Source organism: Oncorhynchus keta, chromosome 1, assembly GCF_023373465.1.
Source record: "Oncorhynchus keta strain PuntledgeMale-10-30-2019 chromosome 1, Oket_V2, whole genome shotgun sequence".
In the NCBI taxonomy this organism is placed as follows: domain Eukaryota; kingdom Metazoa; phylum Chordata; class Actinopteri; order Salmoniformes; family Salmonidae; genus Oncorhynchus; species Oncorhynchus keta.
Genome location: NC_068421.1, coordinates 12,315,685 through 12,336,352, shown reverse-complemented (window position 1 = coordinate 12,336,352; position 20,668 = coordinate 12,315,685). Strand labels below are relative to the sequence as shown.

The 20,668-nt window shown below is 50.1% G+C and overlaps 1 protein-coding gene across 5 annotated transcripts in view; it reads right to left on the bottom strand.

Annotated features, from left to right (window-relative positions):
* Nucleotides 1-20,668, bottom strand: part of LOC118394486 (cytoplasmic dynein 2 heavy chain 1) — a 399,197-nt gene that overhangs the window by 205,202 nt on the left and 173,327 nt on the right. For all 5 annotated transcript variants that reach the window (XM_052504034.1, XM_052503998.1, XM_052503950.1 and 2 more), the window contains one exon: nucleotides 5,077-5,166. In XM_052504034.1, coding sequence (XP_052359994.1) covers nucleotides 5,077-5,166 — 90 coding nt within the window. The remainder of the gene's footprint in view (nucleotides 1-5,076; nucleotides 5,167-20,668) is intronic.

Here is a 20,668-nt window from a genome sequence, read left to right as displayed (position 1 = left end):
CATTCAGTGCAGTCAACAATTAGGGGCCGGTATGTTAGAGCCGATTTGGACATATTTGTATAAAAGACCGAACATATGGAGCTCCATGTATATCTGTGTAAATGTATTAAATATTAATGTAAATGATGAAATATTAGGTACGTACCTTTATGATTTATATTTACCCGATTTTGAGATATATTAATTTGTTGTTGGTGTAACTCGGCCATTTGGCCCCCCCTCATGCCTGTTCATTGTATTGTGGTAAGTGTGTTAGGATAAAGGCAGGAAGTTGGGCCTTCGGGAAAGGGAGTCCTTGCTAGATGCGGGAGCGGTATAGTTTTTTGAACATACAGACATACAGACATGTCATAATATGTATTTTCCATATAAAGTCATCTATGCTTTAAGTTGATTGGAGAATCATTTATTTGTTAGATATAAGAAGAATACACATTTTTGTTGCACCATATCCCTGGATGTCATGGAATGTTTGGCCGTTTGGAAACCTTGAGTGTGGACTGTATGCGTACCAAACAACCCCGCTTCAGGCTTGGGCAGTGGCTATGGTAAAGACGAAAGGAAGCCACTACATTCAAATTCTGGAGGCAAGCATCCCACCTCAACAACAGCCAGTGAAATTGCAGGGCGTCAAATTCAAAAGAACAGAAATCCCATAATTAAAATTCCTCAAACATACAAGTATTTTAACCAATTTTAAAGACAAACGTCTTGTAAATCCAGCCAGTGTCCGATTTCAAAAAGGCTTTACGACGAAAGTACACCAAACGATTATGTTAGGTCAGTACCTAGTCACAGAAAAACACAGCCATTTTTCCAGCCAAAGAGAGGAGTCACAAAAACCAGAAATATAGATCAAATGAATCACTAACCTTTGATGAGCTTCATCAGATGACACTCATAGTATATCATGTTACACAATACATGTATGTTTTGTTTGATAAAGTTCATTTTTATATCCAAAAATCTTAGTCTACATTGGCATTATGTTCAGTAGTTCCAAAACATTTTGCAGAGAGCCACATCAATTTACAGAAATACTCATAATAAACATTGCTAAAATATACAAGTGTTATGCATGGAATTTTAGATCCACTTCTCCTTAACCTGTTAGACCTATAGGGGCAGTATTTAATTTTGGATAAAAAGACGTGCCCGTTTTTAGCGCAATATTTTGTCACGAAAAGATGCTCGACTATGCTTGGAATTGATAGTTTTGGAAAGAAGACACTCTGACGTTTCCAGAACTGCAAAGATTTTCACTGTGAGTGCCATAGAACAATATCTACAGGCAAAACCAAGATGTTTGAGTGACCAGGAAATCAACAGGATTTCTGAAGGCACGTTTTCCATGATCTCCTTATATGGCTGTGAATGCGACAGGAATGAACGGACACTTCCTATCGTTTCCCCCAGGTGTCTGCAGCATTGTGACGTATTTGTAGGCATATCATTGGAAGATTGGCCATAAGAGCCTACAATTACCAAGTGTCCCGCATGGTGTCTGCGTGGAAATTGGTGCGCAAAAGTCAGGTCCCAGTATTTTTCCATCCGAATCAGAGAAGAATGCACGCTTCTAGGACTGGCATTTCAATGAAGAGATATATGACAAAACACCTTGAGGATTGATTCAAACAACGTTTTCCATGTTTCATTCGATATTATGGAGTTAATTCGGAAAAAGTTCGACGTTTAGGTGACTGAATTTTCGGTTAGTTTCGTAGCCAAATGCATAGTAACAAAACGGAACGTTGTGTCCTACACAAGCATCTTTCAGGAAAAACTGGACATCTGCTATGTAACTGAGAGTCTCCTCATTGAAACATCTGAAGTTCTTCAAAGGTAAATTATTTTATTTGATCCCTTTGCTGGTTTTTGTGAATGTTGCGTGCTAAATGCTAATGCTAAATGCTAAGCTAGCTATCACCACTCTTACACAAATTATTGATTTTCTCTGGTTCTAAAGCATATTTTGAAAATCTGAGACGACAGGATTGTTAAGAAAAGGATAAGCTTGAGGACAGGCATATTTATTTAATTTATTTTGCAATTTTCAGAAATCGCTAATGTTGCGTTATGGTAATGAGCTTGAGGCTGTAGTCACGATCCCGCATGCGGGATGGGGCGGCCTAAGACCGCTGTGTCAGATTTCAAAAAGCTTTACCGAAAAAGCACACCATGCAATAATCTGAGTACAGCGCTCAGACAACCAAACAAGCCATACAGATATTTGCCATGTTGTGGAGTCAACAGAAGTCAGAAATAGCATTATAAATATTCACTTATCTTTGATGATCTTCATCAGAATGCACTCCCAGGAATCCCAGTTCCACAATAAATCTTTGATTTGTTCGATAAAGTCCATCATTTATGTCCTTTTTGTTTGCGCGTTTAATACACAATCCAAACTCACGACACGCGGGCAAGTCCAGGCGAAAGTTCAGATGCAAACTCTTATTACAGTTCGTAGAAACATGTCAAACGAAGTATAGAATCAATCTTTAGGATGTTTTGAACATAAATCTTCAATAATGTTTCAACCGGAGAATTCCTTTGTCTGTAGAAATGCAATGGAACAGAGCTAACTCTCACTTGAGCACGCGTGGTCAGCTCATGGCACTCTGGCAGACCTCTAACTCATTCAGCTCCCATTCCCCACTGCTTCAGAGTAGAAGCATCAAACAAGGTTCTAAAGACCGTTGACATCTAGTGGAAGCCTTAGGAAGTACAATATGACCCCATAGACACTGCATATTCGATAAGCAATGACTTGAAAAACTACAAACCTCAGATTTCCCACTTCCTGGTTGGATTTTTTCTCAGGTTTTTGCCTGCCATATGAGTTCTGTTTTACTCACAGACATCATTCAAACAGTTTTAAAAACATCAGAGTGTTTTCTATCCAAATTTACTAATTATATGCATATTATAGCTTTTAGGACTGAGTAGCAGGCAGTTTATTCAGGGCACCTTTTTTTCCAAGCTACTCAATACTGCCCCCCAGTCCCAAAGAAGTTAACAATAAATTTGTGGAGTGGTTGAAAAATGAGTTTTAATGACTCCAACCTAAGTGTATGTAAACGTCCGACTTCAACTGTAGGAAAGGTCTTTAACTAGACAGGAAAGGTCTTTAACTAGACAGGAAAGGTCTTTAACGAGACAGGAAAGGTCTTTAACTAGACAGGAAAGGTCTTTAACGAGACAGGAAAGGTCTTTAACGAGACAGGAAAGGTCTTTATCTCCTCCTGCCTCATTTCTTTCTCTCCGAGGAGATGAAGTATTCAGAACTTAAAACTCAAACACATGCCTCTTTTGTTTACTCTCGTGTCTCTGGTAGGATATATGGTGTGTGTGTGTGTGGCCGTGGGTTTGTGTGTGTGTGTGTCTGGTAGGATATATGGTATGTGTGTGTGTGGCCATGGGTTTGTGTGTGTGTGTGTCTGGTAGGATATATGGTGTGTGTGTGTGTGGCTGTGGGTTTGTGTGTGTGTGTGTGTGTCTCTGGTAGGATATATGGTGTGTGTGTGTGTGTGGCTGTGGGTTTGTGTGTGTGTGTGTGTGTCTCTGGTAGGATATATGGTGTGTGTGTGTGTGGGTGTGGGTTTGTGTGTGTGTGTGTGTGTGTGTGTCTCTGGTAGGATATATGGTGTGTGTGTGTGTGGCTGTGGGTTTGTGTGTGTGTGTGTGTGTCTGGTAGGATATATGGTGTGTGTGTGTGGCTGTGGGTTTGTGTGTGTGTGTGTGTGTGTGTGTGTGTGTGTGTGTGTGTGTGTGTGTGTGTGTGTGTGTGTGTGTGTGTCTGGTAGGATATATGGTGTGTGTGTGTGTGTGTGTGTGGCTGTGGGTTTGTGTGTGTGTGTCTGGTAGGATATATGGTGTGTGTGTGTGTGCTGTGGGTTTGTGTGTGTGTGTGTGTGTCTCTGGTAGGATATATGGTGTGTGTGTGTGTGTGGCTGTGGGTGTGTGTGTGTGTGTGTGTGTGTGTGGGTGTGTGTGTGTGTGTCTCTGGTAGGATATATGGTGTGTGTGTGTGTGGCTGTGGGTTTGTGTGTGTGTGTGTCTCTGGTAGGATATATGGTGTGTGTGTGTGTGTGTGGCTGTGGGTTTGTGTGTGTGTGTGTCTCTGGTAGGATATATGGTGTGTGTGTGTGTGTGTGGCTGTGAGCTTGTGTGTGTGTGTGTCTCTGGTAGGATATATGGTGTGTGTGTGTGTGGCTGTGGGTTTGTGTGTGTGTGTCTCTGGTAGGATATATGGTGTGTGTGTGTGTGGCTGTGGGCTTGTGTGTGTGTTGGAAAACAAAAGGAAAACTTCAGAGCGTCTCATCTCAAAGCCTGACCTTTCCACTCCGCCGTTACCCAGCATTCCCTCTGCTCCGACGTGATGCTCATGCAGAGGGCTGCTGCTCTCCACACACTGGCATTTCAGAGGTCCAGTGTCCTCTAGCACCAGTCCTGACTAATCAGACTAAGTTTTTCAGGTGTGATTCACCAGAGATTACTACTTGACCAGAGGAAGCCTGTCATTATTAGGTTACTTAAACTCCCCTTTATGATACTATTTCATTATCTGTGTGTCCGTGTGGACTGCCGATCCAGTGACAGAAGGGAGAAAAGAAAGGGAGTGAGGGAGCGAGAAAAAGAAAGAGAGACTGACACACTGACAACAGCAACACCTGGAACCTGTCACACACACACACACACACACACACACACACACACACACACACACACACACACACACACACACACACACACACACACACACACACACACACACACACACACACACACACACACACACACACACACACACACACACGGAGGCTGGTGAGGGGAGGACGGCTCATACTGTCTTGGAACGGCGCGATGGCATGGCATCAAACACCTGGAAACCATGGAAACCATGTGTTTGAAACCATTCCACTGATTCCACTCCAGTCATTACCACAAGCCCGTCCTCCTCAATTAAGGTGCCACCAACCTCCTGTGACACACACACGTCTGTCCTGCCAGCAGACACCTTATTCTGTACATCGCCTGCCCTTGACTGCAGTGTATGCATGTGTGTGTTCTGACCTTGAAGAGTGAGCGGCAGACGTATTCGTACACCATGCTCTTCAGACTGGCCTCCAGGGCTGCTATCCTGGCCTCCGTAGTCTCTGCATCCTGGGGATGGGTGACAGCTGTCAGTTACATTGTAAAACAAACGAGTCACATGGCAGTGTGATATATTTACCCTTCATGGCAGTGTGATATATTTACCCTCCACGGCACTGTGATATATTTACCCTTCACGGCAGTGTGATATATTTAGCCTTCACAGCACTGTGATATATGTACCCTTCACGGCAGTGTGATATATTTACCCTTCACGGCAGTGTGATATATTTACCCTTCACGGCAGTGTGATATATTTACCCTTCACGGCAGTGTGATATATTTACCCTTCACGGCAGTGTGATATATTTACCCTTCACGGCACTGTGATATATTTACCCTTCACGGCAGTGTGATATATTTACCCTTCACGGCAGTGTGATATATTTACCCTTCACGGCAGTGTGATATATTTACCCTTCACGGCAGTGTGATATATTTACCCTTCACGGCAGTGTGATATATTTACCCTTCACGGCAGTGTGATATATTTACCCTTCACGGCACTGTGATATATTTACCCTTCACGGCACTGTGATATATTTACCCTTCACGGCAGTGTGATATATTTACCCTTCACGGCAGTGTGATATATTTACCCTTCACGGCAGTGTGATATATTTACCCTTCACGGCAGTGTGATATATTTACCCTTCACGGCAGTGTGATATATTTACCCTTCACGGCAGTGTGATATATTTACCCTTCACGGCAGTGTGATATATTTACCCTTCACGGCACTGTGATATATTTACCCTTCACGGCACTGTGATATATTTACCCTTCACGGCACTGTGATATATTTACCCTTCACGGCACTGTGATATATTTACCCTTCACGGCAGTGTGATATATTTACCCTTCACGGCAGTGTGATATATTTACCCTTCACGGCAGTGTGATATATTTAGCCTTCACAGCACTGTGATATATTTACCCTTCACGGCAGTGTGATACATTTACCCTTCACGGCAGTGTGATACATTTAGCCTTCACAGCACTGTGATATATTTACCCTTCACAGCACTGTGATATATTTAGCCTTCACAGCACTGTGATATATTTAGCCTTCACGGCACTGTGATATATTTACCCTTCACGGCAGTGTGATATATTTAGCCTTCACGGCACTGTGATATATTTACCCTTCACGGCACTGTGATATATTTACCCTTCACGGCACTGTGATATATTTCCCCTCCACGGCAGTGTGATATATTTACCCTCCACGGCAGTGTGATATATTTACCCTTCACGGCAGTGTGATATATTTACCCTTCACGGCACTGTGATATATTTACCCTTCACGGCAGTGTGATATATTTACCCTCCACGGCACTGTGATATATTTACCCTTCACAGCACTGTGATATATTTAGCCTTCACAGCACTGTGATATATTTAGCCTTCACGGCAGTGTGATTTATTAATGTGTTGAGGATGGGCCAATAGTGATAGTTATATGTGCTAAAAACATGGAAGATAGTTAGCAGAACTCTCTCACCCTATCCCCCCTCCCCTCCAGTCTCTACACTCCCCCCTCCCCTCCAGTCTCTACACTCCCCCCTCCCCTCCAGTCTCTACACTCCCCCTCCTCTCCAGTCTCTACACTCCCCCTCCCCTCCAGTCTCTACACTCCCCCCTCCCCTCCAGCCTCTACACTCCCCCCCCCCCCCCAGTCTCTACACCCCCCCTCCCCTCCAGTCTCTACACTCCCCCTCCCCTCCAGTCTCTACACTCCCCCCTCCCCTCCAGTCTCTACACTCCCCCCTCCCCTCCAGTCTCTACACTCCCCCTCCCCTCCAGTCTCTACACTCCCCCTCCTCTCCAGTCTCTACACTCCCCCTCCCCTCCAGTCTCTACACTCCCCCTCCTCTCCAGTCTCTACACTCCCCCCTCCTCTCCAGTCTCTACACTCCCCCTCCCCTCCAGTCTCTACACTCCCCCTCCTCTCCAGTCTCTACACTCCCCCTCCCCTCCAGTCTCTACACTCCCCCTCCTCTCCAGTCTCTACACTCCCCCTCCTCTCCAGTCTCTACACTCCCCCTCCACTCCAGTCTCTACACTCCCCCTCCCCTCCAGTCTCTCCACTACCCCTCCTCTCCAGTCTCTCCACTCCCCCTCCCCTCCCCTCCAGTCTCTCCACTCCCCCCTCCCCTCCAGTCTCTCCACTCCCCCCTCCACTCCAGTCTCTCCACTCCCCCTCCACTCCAGTCTCTCCACTCACCCCTCCTCTCCAGTCTCTCCACTCACCCCTCCTCTCCAGTCTCTACACTCCCCTCTCCTCTCCAGTCTCTACACTCCCCCCCTCCTCTCCAATCTCTACACTCCCCCCTCCTCTCCAGTCTCTACACTCCCCCTCCTCTCCGGTCTATACACTCCCCCCTCCTCTCCAGTCTCTCCACTCCCCCTCCTCTCCAGTCTCTCCACTCCCCCTCCTCTCCAGTCTCTCTACTCCCCCTCCTCTCCAGTCTCTCCATTCCCCCTCCTCTCCAGTCTCTCAACTCCCCCCTCCTCTCCAGTCTCTCCTCTCCACCCCCCCTCCTCTCCAGTCTCTCCACTCCCCCTCCTCTCCGGTCTATACACTCCCCCCTCCTCTCCAGTCTCACCACTCCCCCTCCTCTCCAGTCTCTCCACTCCCCCTCCTCTCCAGTCTCTCAACTCCCCCATCCTCTCTAGTCTCTCCTCTCCACCCCCCCTCCTCTCCAGTCTCTCCATTACCCCTCTTCTCTAGTCTCTCCACTCCCCCTCCTCTCCAGTCTCTCCACTCCCCCTCCTCTCCAGTCTCTCCATTCCCCCTCCTCTCCAGTCTCTCTATTACCCCTCCTCTCCAGTCTCTCCATTCCCCCTCCTCTCCAGTCTCTCTATTACCCCTCCTCTCCAGTCTCTCTATTACCCCTCTTCTCCAGTCTCTCTATTACCCCTCTTCTCCAGTCTCTCCATTACCCCTCTTCTCCAGTCTCTCTATTACCCCTCCTCTCCAGTCTCTCCACTCCCCTCCTCTCCAGTCTCTCCACTCCCCTCCTCTCCAGTCTCTCCACTCCCCCTCCTCTCCAGTCTCTCCACTCCCCTCCTCTCCAGTCTCTCCATTCCCCCTCCTCTCCAGTCTCTCTATTACCCCTCTTCTCCAGTCTCTCTATTACCCCTCTTCTCCAGTCTCTCTATTACCCCTATTCTCCAGTCTCTCCATTACCCCTCTTCTCCAGTCTCTCTATTCCTCCTCCTATAGTCCCTCTCTCTTCCCTGTGTCTAGAAAACACACCCATTACACGGTCTCCCCCTCTCTCTCATTCAGAGCACATCTCAATGGGAACACGACCGTCTGAAGGCCCCATCAACTGCAGTGCACGGACAGAACTAATTCTCCTCACACACACACACACACACACACACACACACACACACACACACACACACACACACACACACACACACACACACACACACACACACACACGTCTGAAGTTCTCCTTGAAGTGGCAGCTGGGCTGGGGGTCGCCAGTAAAGCTGTCAGAGAGGGTGTGGAATGGAGTCATCATAGGGAAGGGTGCAGGGTTAGAGCCTGCTCTGTCCAATTTCCACACACGCACACGCACACACAAACAAACCTTGTCATGTCCAATTACACCAAAGTCCCAAGGTATAGGGATCAGAGAAATAAATAAAGTGGAGAGAATCAAGCCAGGCCTCTCTCCCTTACTGCCTGTATCTCTAATCTCTATGACCTCAGTATCTCTCCCTTACTGCCTTCATCTCTAATCTCTATGACCTCAGTGTCTCTCCCTTACTGCCTTCATCTCTAATCTATATGACCTCAGTATCTCTCCCTTACTGCCTGTATCTCTAATCTCTATGACCTCAGTATCTCTCCCTTACTGCCTGTATCTCTAATCTCTATGACCTCAGTATCTCTCCCTTACTGCCTTCATCTCTAATCTCTATGACCCCAGTATCTCTCCCTTACTGCCTGTATCTCTAATCTCTATGACCTCAGTATCTCTCCCTTACTGCCTTCATCTCTAATCTCTATGACCTCAGTATCTCTCCCTTACTGCCTTCATCTCTAATCTCTATGACCTCAGTATCTCTCCCTTACTGCCTGTATCTCTAATCTCTATGACCTCAGTATCTCTCCCTTACTGCCTTCATCTCTAATCTCTATGACCTCAGTATCTCTCCCTTACTGCCTTCATCTCTAATCTCTATGACCTCAGTATCTCTCCCTTACTGCCTTCATCTCTAATCTCTATGACCTTGTGGTCCTTCTGTAGCTCAGTTGGTAGAGCATGGCGCTTGTAACGCCAGGGTAGTGGGTTCGATCCCGGGACCACCCATACGTAGAATGTATGCACACATGACTGTAAGTCGCTTTGGATAAAAGCGTCTGCTAAATGGCATATATTATATTATTATTACCTCAGTATCTATCCCTTACTGCCTTCATCTCTATTCTCTATGACCTCAGTATCTCTCCCTTACTGCCTTCATCTCTATTCTCTATGACCTCAGTATCTCTCTCCCTTACTGCCTTCATCTCTATTCTCTATGACCTCAGTATCTCTCCCTTACTGCCTTCATCTCTATTCTCTATGACCCCAGTATCTCTCCTCATCTCTCTCCCTTACTGCCTTCATCTCTATTCTCTATGACCTCAGTATCTCTCCCTGACTGCCTTCATCTCTATGACCCCAGTATCTCTCCCTTACTGCCTTCATCTCTATTCTCTATGACCTCAGTATCTCTCCCTTACTGCCTTCATCTCTATTCTCGATAACCTCAGTATCTCTCATCTCTCTCCCCCTTACTGCCTCATCTCATCTCTCTCTCTTACTGCCGTCATCTCTATGACCTGAGTATCTCTCCTCATCGCTCTCCCTTACTGCCTTCATCTCTATTCTCTATGACCCCAGTATCTCTCCTCATCTCTCACCCTTACTGCCTTCATCTCTATTCTCTATGACCTCAGTATCTCTCCCTTACTGCCTGTATCTCTATTCTATATGACCTCAGTATCTCTCCTCATCTCTCCCTTACTGCCTTCATCTCTATTCTCTATGACCCCAGTATCTCTCCTCATCGCTCTCCCTTACTGCCTTCATCTCTATTCTCTATGACCCCAGTATCTCTCCTCATCTCTCACCCTTACTGCCTTCATCTCTATTCTCTATGACCTCAGTATCTCTCCCTTACTGCCTGTATCTCTATTCTATATGACCTCAGTATCTCTCCTCATCTCTCCCCCTTACTGCCTTCATCTCTATTCTCTATGACCCCAGTATCTCTCATCTCTCTCCCTTACTGCCTTCATCTCTATTATCATGACCTCAGTATCTCTCCCTTACTGCCTTCATCTCTATTCTCTATGACCCCAGTATCTCTCCTCATCTCTCTCCCTTACTGCCTCATCTCATCTCTGAAACCATCTACCAATCAGAGATCATACAAAGCTCACAGTACACACAAACAAACACACACACAAGCCGAGAGACATGTTCAGCGACACACTCAACTCAGGCGGTTGTACAGTGTGTGAACTCTCGTTGGGGTGAGACTAAGCGCTAATTCCCCAAATCCCGTGGGTTCTCTTTGTAAACGGTGCCATCCAGGAATGTCGCCAAGCAGCAGCTGGTCACCGTAGCAACAGCCAGCCAAACTCTGTGTGTGTTTATTTCAGAAAATGGAAAGGTTGAGGTGGGCTGAGAAGATAAATATCTAGCAAATAGGAAAAAGTGTGTCTGTGTGTGAGGGGCCAGTACTTCCTGATCCCATTATCCCACCATGACTACACCCAGTACCTCCGGATCCCATTATCATACCATGACTACATCCCTCCAGATCCCATTATCCCACCATGACTACATCCCTCCAGATCCCATTATCCCACCATGACTACATCCCTCCAGATCCCATTATCCCACCATGACTACATCCCTCCAGATCCCATTATCCCACCATGACTACATCCCTCCAGATCCCATTATCCCACCATGACTACATCCCTCCAGATCCCATTATCCCACCATGACTACATCCCTCCAGATCCCATTATCCCACCATGACTACATCCCTCCAGATCCCATTATCCCACCATGACTACATCCCTCCAGATCCCATTATCCCACCATGACTACATCCCTCCAGATCCCATTATCCCACCATGACTACATCCCTCCAGATCCCATTATCATACCATGACTACACCCAGTACCTCCGGATCCCATTATCCCACCATGACTACATCCCTCCAGATCCCATTATCCCACCATGACTACATCCCTCCAGATCCCATTATCCCACCATGACTACATCCCTCCAGATCCCATTATCCCACCATGACTACATCCCTCCAGATCCCATTATCATACCATGACTACATCCCTCCAGATCCCATTATCCCACCATGACTACATCCCTCCAGATCCCATTATCCCACCATGACTACATCCCTCCAGATCCCATTATCCCACCATGACTACATCCCTCCAGATCCCATTATCATACCATGACTACATCCCTCCAGATCCCATTATCATACCATGACTACATCCCTCCAGATCCCATTATCATACCATGACTACATCCCTCCAGATCCCATTATCATACCATGACTACATCCCTCCAGATCCCATTATCCCACCATGACTACATCCCTCCAGATCCCATTATCCCACCATGACTACATCCCTCCAGATCCCATTATCCCACCATGACTACATCCCTCCAGATCCCATTATCCCACCATGACTACATCCCTCCAGATCCCATTATCCCACCATGACTACATCCCTCCAGATCCCATTATCCCACCATGACTACATCCCTCCAGATCCCATTATCATACCATGACTACATCCCTCCAGATCCCATTATCCCACCATGACTACATCCCTCCAGATCCCATTATCCCACCATGACTACATCCCTCCAGATCCCATTATCCCACCATGACTACATCCCTCCAGATCCCATTATCCCACCATGACTACATCCCTCCAGATCCCATTATCCCACCATGACTACATCCCTCCAGATCCCATTATCCCACCATGACTACATCCCTCCAGATCCCATTATCCCACCATGACTACATCCCTCCAGATCCCATTATCATACCATGACTACACCCAGTACCTCCGGATCCCATTATCCCACCATGACTACATCCCTCCAGATCCCATTATCCCACCATGACTACATCCCTCCGGATCCCATTATCCCACCATGACTACATCCTCCAGATCCCATTATCATACCATGACTACACCCAGTACCTCCAGATCCCATTATCCCACCATGACTACATCCCTCCAGATCCCATTATCCCACCATGACTACATCCCTCCAGATCCCATTATCCCACCATGACTACATCCCTCCAGATCCCATTATCCCACCATGACTACATCCCTCCAGATCCCATTATCCCACCATGACTACATCCCTCCAGATCCCATTATCCCACCATGACTACATCCCTCCAGATCCCATTATCCCACCATGACTACATCCCTCCAGATCCCATTATCCCACCATGACTACATCCCTCCAGATCCCATTATCCCACCATGACTACATCCCTCCAGATCCCATTATCCCACCATGACTACATCCCTCCAGATCCCATTATCATACCATGACTACATCCCTCCAGATCCCATTATCATACCATGACTACATCCCTCCAGATCCCATTATCCCACCATGACTACATCCCTCCAGATCCCATTATCCCACCATGACTACATCCCTCCAGATCCCATTATCATACCATGACTACATCCCTCCAGATCCCATTATCATACCATGACTACATCCCTCCAGATCCCATTATCCCACCATGACTACATCCTCCAGATCCCATTATCCCACCATGACTACATCCCTCCAGATCCCATTATCCCACCATGACTACATCCCTCCAGATCCCATTATCCCACCATGACTACATCCCTCCAGATCCCATTATCCCACCATGACTACATCCCTCCAGATCCCATTATCCCACCATGACTACATCCTCCAGATCCCATTATCCCACCATGACTACATCCCTCCAGATCCCATTATCCCACCATGACTACATCCCTCCAGATCCCATTATCCCACCATGACTACATCCCTCCAGATCCCATTATCCCACCATGACTACATCCCTCCAGATCCCATTATCCCACCATGACTACATCCCTCCAGATCCCATTATCATACCATGACTACATCCCTCCAGATCCCATTATCATACCATGACTACATCCCTCCAGATCCCATTATCATACCATGACTACATCCCTCCAGATCCCATTATCCCACCATGACTACATCCCTCCAGATCCCATTATCATACCATGACTACATCCCTCCAGATCCCATTATCCCACCATGACTACATCCCTCCAGATCCCATTATCATACCATGACTACACCCAGTCCCTCCTGATCCTATTATCATACCATGACGACACCCAATCCCTCCTGATCCCAATATCATACCATGACAACACCCAGTATGTCCTGATCCCATTATCATACCATGACTACACCCAGTCCCTCCTGATCCCATTATCATACCATGACGACACCCAGTCCCTCCTGATCCCATTATCATACCATGACTACACCCAGTCCCTCCTGATCCCATTATCATACCATGACTACACCCAGTCCCTCCTGATCCCATTATCATACCATGACTACACCCAGTCCCTCCTGATCCCATTATCATACCATGACTACACCCAGTCCCTCCTGATCCCATTATCATACCATGACGACACCCAGTCCCTCCTGATCCCATTATCATACCATGACTACACCCAGTCCCTCCTGATCCCATTATCATACCATGACTACACCCAGTCCCTCCTGATCCCATTATCATACCATGACGACACCCAGTCCCTCCTGATCCCAATATCATACCATGACAACACCCAGTATGTCCTGATCCCATTATCATACCATGACTACACCCAGTCCCTCCTGATCCCATTATCATACCATGACTACACCCAGTCCCTCCAGATCCCATTATCATACCATGACTACACCCAGTCCCTCCTGATCCCATTATCATACCATGACTTCACCCAGTCTGATGGGTGGAGAGAGAGGTCTGATGGGAGGTGAGAGAGGTCTGATGGGAGGAGAGAGAGGTCTGATGGGAGGAGAGAGAGGTCTGATGGGAGGTGAGAGAGGTCTGATGGGAGGAGAGAGAGGTCTGATGGGAGGAGAGAGAGGTCTGATGGGAGGAGAGAGAGGTCTGATGGGAGGTGAGAGAGGTCTGATGGGAGGTGAGAGAGGTCTGATGGGAGGTGAGAGAGGTCTGATGGGAGGAGAGAGAGGTCTGATGGGAGGAGAGAGAGTCTGATGGGAGGAGAGAGAGGTCTGATGGGAGGAGAGAGGTCTGATGGGAGGAGAGAGAGGTCTGATGGGAGGAGAGAGAGGTCTGATGGGAGGTGAGAGAGGTCTGATGGGAGGTGAGAGAGGTCTGATGGGAGGTGAGAGAGGTCTGATGGGAGGTGAGAGAGGTCTGATGGGAGGAGAGAGAGGTCTGATGGGAGGAGAGAGAGGTCTGATGGGAGGTGAGAGAGGTCTGATGGGAGGTGAGAGAGGTCTGATGGGAGGTGAGAGAGGTCTGATGGGAGGTGAGAGAGGTCTGATGGGAGGTGAGAGAGGTCTGATGGGAGGAGAGAGAGGTCTGATGGGAGGTGAGAGAGGTCTGATGGGAGGTGAGAGAGGTCTGATGGGAGGTGAGAGAGGTCTGATGGGAGGTGAGAGAGGTCTGATGGGAGGTGAGAGAGGTCTGATGGGAGGTGAGAGAGGTCTGATGGGAGGAGAGAGAGGTCTGATGGGAGGAGAGAGAGGTCTGATGGGAGGAGAGAGAGGTCTGATGGGAGGAGAGAGAGGTCTGATGGGAGGAGAGAGAGGTCTGATGGGAGGAGAGAGAGGTCTGATGGGAGGAGAGAGAGGTCTGATGGGAGGAGAGAGGGTCTGATGGGAGGAGAGAGAGGTCTGATGGGAGGAGAGAGAGGTCTGATGGGAGGAGAGAGAGGTCTGATGGGAGGAGAGAGAGGTCTGATGGGAGGTGAGAGAGGTCTGATGGGAGGTGAGAGAGGTCTGATGGGAGGTGAGAGAGGTCTGATGGGAGGTGAGAGAGGTCTGATGGGAGGTGAGAGAGGTCTGATGGGAGGTGAGAGAGGTCTGATGGGAGGTGAGAGAGGTCTGATGGGAGGTGAGAGAGGTCTGATGGGAGGTGAGAGAGGTCTGATGGGAGGTGAGAGAGGTCTGATGGGAGGTGAGAGAGGTCTGATGGGAGGAGAGAGAGGTCTGATGGGAGAGGAGAGAGAGGTCTGATGGGAGGAGAGAGAGGTCTGATGGGAGGAGAGAGAGGTCTGATGGGAGGAGAGAGAGGTCTGATGGGAGGAGAGAGAGGTCTGATGGGAGGTGAGAGAGGTCTGATGGGAGGAGAGAGAGAGGTCTGATGGGAGATGAGGGGTCTGATGGGAGGTGAGAGAGGTCTGATGGGTGGTGAGAGAGAGAGGTCTGATGGGAGGAGAGAGAGAGAGGTCTGATGGGAGGAGAGAGAGAGAGGTCTGATGGGAGGAGAGAGAGAGAGTGTCTGATGGGAGGAGAGAGAGAGAGGTCTGATGGGAGGAGAGAGAGAGGTCTGATGGGAGGAGAGGGGAGGAGAGGGGAGTCTGATGGGAGGAGAGGGGAGGAGAGGGGAGTCTGATGGGAGGAGAGTTGCCTGATGGGAGGAGAGGTGCCTGATGGGAGGAGAGAGAGGTCTGATGGGAGGAGAGAGAGAGAGGTCTGATGGGAGGAGAGAGAGAGAGGTCTGATGGGAGGAGAGGGGAGGAGAGGGAGTCTGATGGGAGGAGAGGGGAGTCTGATGGGAGGAGAGTTGCCTGATGGGAGGAGAGGTGCCTGATGGGAGGAGAGAGAGGTCTGATGGGAGGAGAGAGAGAGAGGTCTGATGGGAGGAGAGAGAGAGAGGTCTGATGGGAGGAGAGAGAGAGAGGTCTGATGGGAGGAGAGAGAGAGAGGTCTGATGGGAGGAGAGAGAGAGAGGTCTGATGGGAGGAGAGAGAGAGAGGTCTGATGGGAGGAGAGAGAGAGAGGTCTGATGGGAGGAGAGAGAGAGAGGTCTGATGGGAGGAGAGAGAGAGGTCTGATGGGAGGAGAGAGAGAGAGGTCTGATGGGAGGAGAGAGAGAGAGGGTCTGATGGGAGGAGAGAGAGAGAGGTCTGATGGGAGGAGAGAGAGAGAGGTCTGATGGGAGGAGAGAGAGAGAGGTCTGATGGGAGGAGAGAGAGAGAGGTCTGATGGGAGGAGAGAGAGAGAGGTCTGATGGGAGGTGAGAGAGGTCTGATGGGAGGTGAGAGAGGTCTGATGGGAGGAGAGAGAGGTCTGATGGGAGGAGAGAGAGGTCTGATGGGAGGAGAGAGAGGTCTGATGGGAGGAGAGAGAGGTCTGATGGGAGGAGAGAGAGGTCTGATGGGAGGAGAGAGAGGTCTGATGGGAGGAGAGAGAGGTCTGATGGGAGGAGAGAGAGGTCTGATGGGTGGAGAGAGAGGTCTGATGGGAGGAGAGAGAGGTCTGATGGGTGGAGAGAGAGGTCTGATGGGAGGAGAGAGAGGTCTGATGGGTGGAGAGAGAGGTCTGATGGGAGGAGAGAGAGGTCTGATGGGAGGTGAGGGAGGTCTGATGGGAGGAGAGGGAGGAGAGAGAGGTCTGATGGGAGGTGAGAGAGGTCTGATGGGAGGTGAGAGAGGTCTGATGGGAGGTGAGAGAGGTCTGATGGGAGGTGAGAGAGGTCTGATGGGAGGTGAGAGAGGTCTGATGGGAGGTGAGAGGTGAGAGACGTCTGATGGGAGGTGAGAGAGGTCTGATGGGAGGTGAGAGAGGTCTGATGGGAGGTGAGAGAGAGTCTGATGGGAGGAGAGAGGAGTTTGATGGGAGGAGAGAGAGGTCTGATGGGAGGAGAGAGAGGTCTGATGGGAGGAGAGAGAGGTCTGATGGGAGGAGAGAGAGGTCTGATGGGAGGTGAGAGGTCTGATGGGAGGAGAGAGAGGTCTGATGGGAGGTGAGAGGTCTGATGGGAGGTGAGAGAGGTCTGATGGGAGGTGAGAGAGGTCTGATGGGAGGAGAGAGAGAGAGGTCTGATGGGAGATGAGGGGTCTGATGGGAGGTGAGAGAGGTCTGATGGGTGGTGAGAGAGGGCTGATGGGAGGAGAGAGAGGTCTGATGGGAGGAGAGAGAGGTCTGATGGGAGGAGAGAGAGGTCTGATGGGAGGAGAGAGAGGTCTGATGGGAGGAGAGAGAGGTCTGATGGGAGGAGAGAGGAGTCTGATGGGAGGTGAGAGAGGAGTCTGATGGGAGGAGAGAGGAGTCTGATGGGAGGAGAGAGAGGTCTGATGGGAGGAGAGAGAGGTCTGATGGGAGGAGAGAGAGGTCTGATGGGAGGAGAGAGAGGTCTGATGGGAGGAGAGAGAGGTCTGATGGGAGGAGAGAGAGGTCTGATGGGAGGTGAGAGAGGTCTGATGGGAGGTGAGAGAGGTCTGATGGGAGGAGAGAGAGAGAGGTCTGATGGGAGATGAGGGGTCTGATGGGAGGTGAGAGAGGTCTGATGGGTGGTGAGAGAGAGAGGTCTGATGGGAGGAGAGAGAGAGGTCTGATGGGAGGAGAGAGAGAGAGGTCTGATGGGAGGAGAGAGAGAGGTCTGATGGGAGATGAGGGGTCTGATGGGAGGTGAGAGAGGTCTGATGGGTGGTGAGAGAGAGAGGTCTGATGGGAGGAGAGAGAGAGAGTCTGATGGGAGGAGAGAGAGAGAGGTCTGATGGGAGGAGAGAGAGAGGTCTGATGGGAGGAGAGAGAGAGAGGTCTGATGGGAGGAGAGAGAGAGAGGTCTGATGGGAGGAGAGAGAGAGGTCTGATGGGAGGAGAGGGAGGTCTGATGGGAGGAGAGAGAGAGGTCTGATGGGAGGAGAGAGGTCTGATGGGAGGAGGGTCTGATGGGAGGAGAGAGGTCTGATGGGAGGAGAGAGGTCTGATGGGGAGAGAGGGAGGAGGTCTGATGGGAGGAGAGAGGGAGGAGAGATGGTCTGATGGGTGGTGAGAGAGGGCTGATGGGAGGAGAGAGAGGTCTGATGGGAGGAGAGAGAGGTCTGATGGGAGGAGAGAGAGAGAGGTCTGATGGGAGGAGAGAGAGAGAGGTCTGATGGGAGGAGAGAGAGAGAGGTCTGATGGGAGGAGAGAGAGAGAGGTCTGATGGGAGGAGAGAGAGAGAGGTCTGATGGGAGGAGAGAGAGAGAGGTCTGATGGGAGGAGAGAGGAGAGAGGTCTGAGAGAGGTCTGATGGGAGGAGAGGGAGGTCTGATGGGAGAGAGAGAGGAGAGAGGTCTGATGGGAGAGAGAGAGAGAGAGGTCTGATGGGAGGAGAGAGAGGAGGAGGAGAGGTCTGATGGGAGGAGAGAGAGAGTCTGATGGGAGGAGAGAGAGGTCTGATGGGAGGAGAGAGAGGTCTGATGGGAGGAGAGAGGGAGAGGTCTGAGGGAGGAGGGAGAGAGAGGTCTGATGGGAGGTGAGAGAGAGTCTGATGGGAGGAGAGAGAGGTCTGATGGGAGGAGAGAGAGGTCTGATGGGAGGAGAGAGAGGTCTGATGGGAGAGAGAGAGGTCTGATGGGGAGGAGAGAGAGGTCTGATGGGAGGGAGAGAGAGGTCTGATGGGAGGGAGAGAGAGAGGTCTGATGGGAGGAGAGAGAGGTCTGATGGGAGGAGAGAGAGAGTCTGATGGGAGGAGATGAGAGAGAGGTCTGATGGGAGGAGAGAGAGGTCTGATGGGAGGAGAGAGAGGTCTGATGGGAGGAGAGAGAGGTCTGATGGGAGGAGAGAGAGGTCTGATGGGAGGAGAGAGAGGTCTGATGGGAGGAGAGAGGAGTCTGATGGGAGAGAGAGAGAGGTCTGATGGGAGGAGAGAGAGGTCTGATGGGAGGAGAGAGAGGAGGTCTGATGGGAGGAGAGATGGGAGGGAGAGAGGTCTGATGGGAGGAGAGAGAGGTCTGATGGGAGGAGAGAGAGGTCTGATGGGAGGAGAGAGAGGTCTGATGGGAGGTGAGAGAGGTCTGATGGGAGGTGAGAGAGGTCTGATGGGAGGTGAGAGAGGTCTGATGGGAGGTGAGAGGAGTCTGATGGGAGGTGAGGGGAGTCTGATGGGAGGTGAGGGGAGTCTGATGGGAGGAGAGAGGAGTCTGATGGGAGGAGAGAGAGGTCTGATGGGAGGAGAGAGAGGTCTGATGGGAGGAGAGAGAGGTCTGATGGGAGGAGAGAGAGGTCTGATGGGAGGTGAGAGAGAGGTCTGATGGGAGGAGAGAGAGAGTCTGATGGGAGGTGAGAGGAGTCTGATGGGAGGAGAGAGGAGGATCTGATGGGAGGAGAGAGGAGGTCTGATGGGAGGAGAGAGGGTCTGATGGGAGGAGAGAGTCTGATGGGAGGAGAGAGGAGGTCTGATGGGAGAGAGAGAGAGGTCTGATGGGAGGAGAGATGGGGAGAGAGGTGATGGGAGAGAGAGTCTGATGGGAGATGAGAGAGAGTCTGATGGGAGGAGAGAGGGGAGGAGAGAGAGGTCTGATGGGAGGAGAGAGAGAGTCTGATGGGAGGAGAGAGAGTCTGATGGGAGGAGAGAGAGGTCTGATGGGAGGTGAGAGAGAGTCTGATGGGAGGTGAGAGAGAGTCTGATGGGAGGAGAGAGAGAGAGAGTCTGATGGGAGGAGAGAGAGGTCTGATGGGAGGAGAGAGGAGTCTGATGGGAGGTGAGAGGAGTCTGATGGGAGAGGGAGTCTGATGGGAGGAGAGAGGAGTCTGATGGGAGGAGAGAGGAGAGAGGTCTGATGGGAGGTGAGAGGAGTCTGATGGGAGGAGAGAGGAGTCTGATGGGAGGAGAGAGAGTCTGATGGGAGGAGAGAGAGTCTGATGGGAGGAGAGAGAGGTCTGATGGGAGGTGAGAGAGGTCTGATGGGAGGTGAGAGGAGTCTGATGGGAGAGGAGTGAGATGGGAGAGGTCTGATGGGAGGAGGAGTCTGATGGGAGGAGAGAGGTCTGATGGGAGGTGAGAGAGAGGTCTGATGGGAGGTGAGAGGAGTCTGATGGGAGGAGAGAGAGGTCTGATGGGGAGAGAGAGGTCTGATGGGAGAGGGTCTGATGGGAGGAGAGAGAGGTCTGATGGGAGGAGAGAGGGAGGAGAGAGGTCTGATGGGAGGAGAGAGGTCTGATGGGAGGTGAGAGGTCTGATGGGAGGTGAGAGAGAGTCTGATGGGAGGAGAGAGAGGGAGGTCTGATGGGAGGAGAGAGAGAGTCTGATGGGAGGAGAGAGAGGTCTGAGGAGAGAGAGGTCTGATGGGAGGAGAGAGAGAGAGGTCTGATGGGAGGAGAGAGAGAGTCTGATGGGAGGAGGAGAGGTCTGATGGGAGGATGAGAGGAGTCTGATGGGAGGAGAGAGAGGTCTGATGGGAGG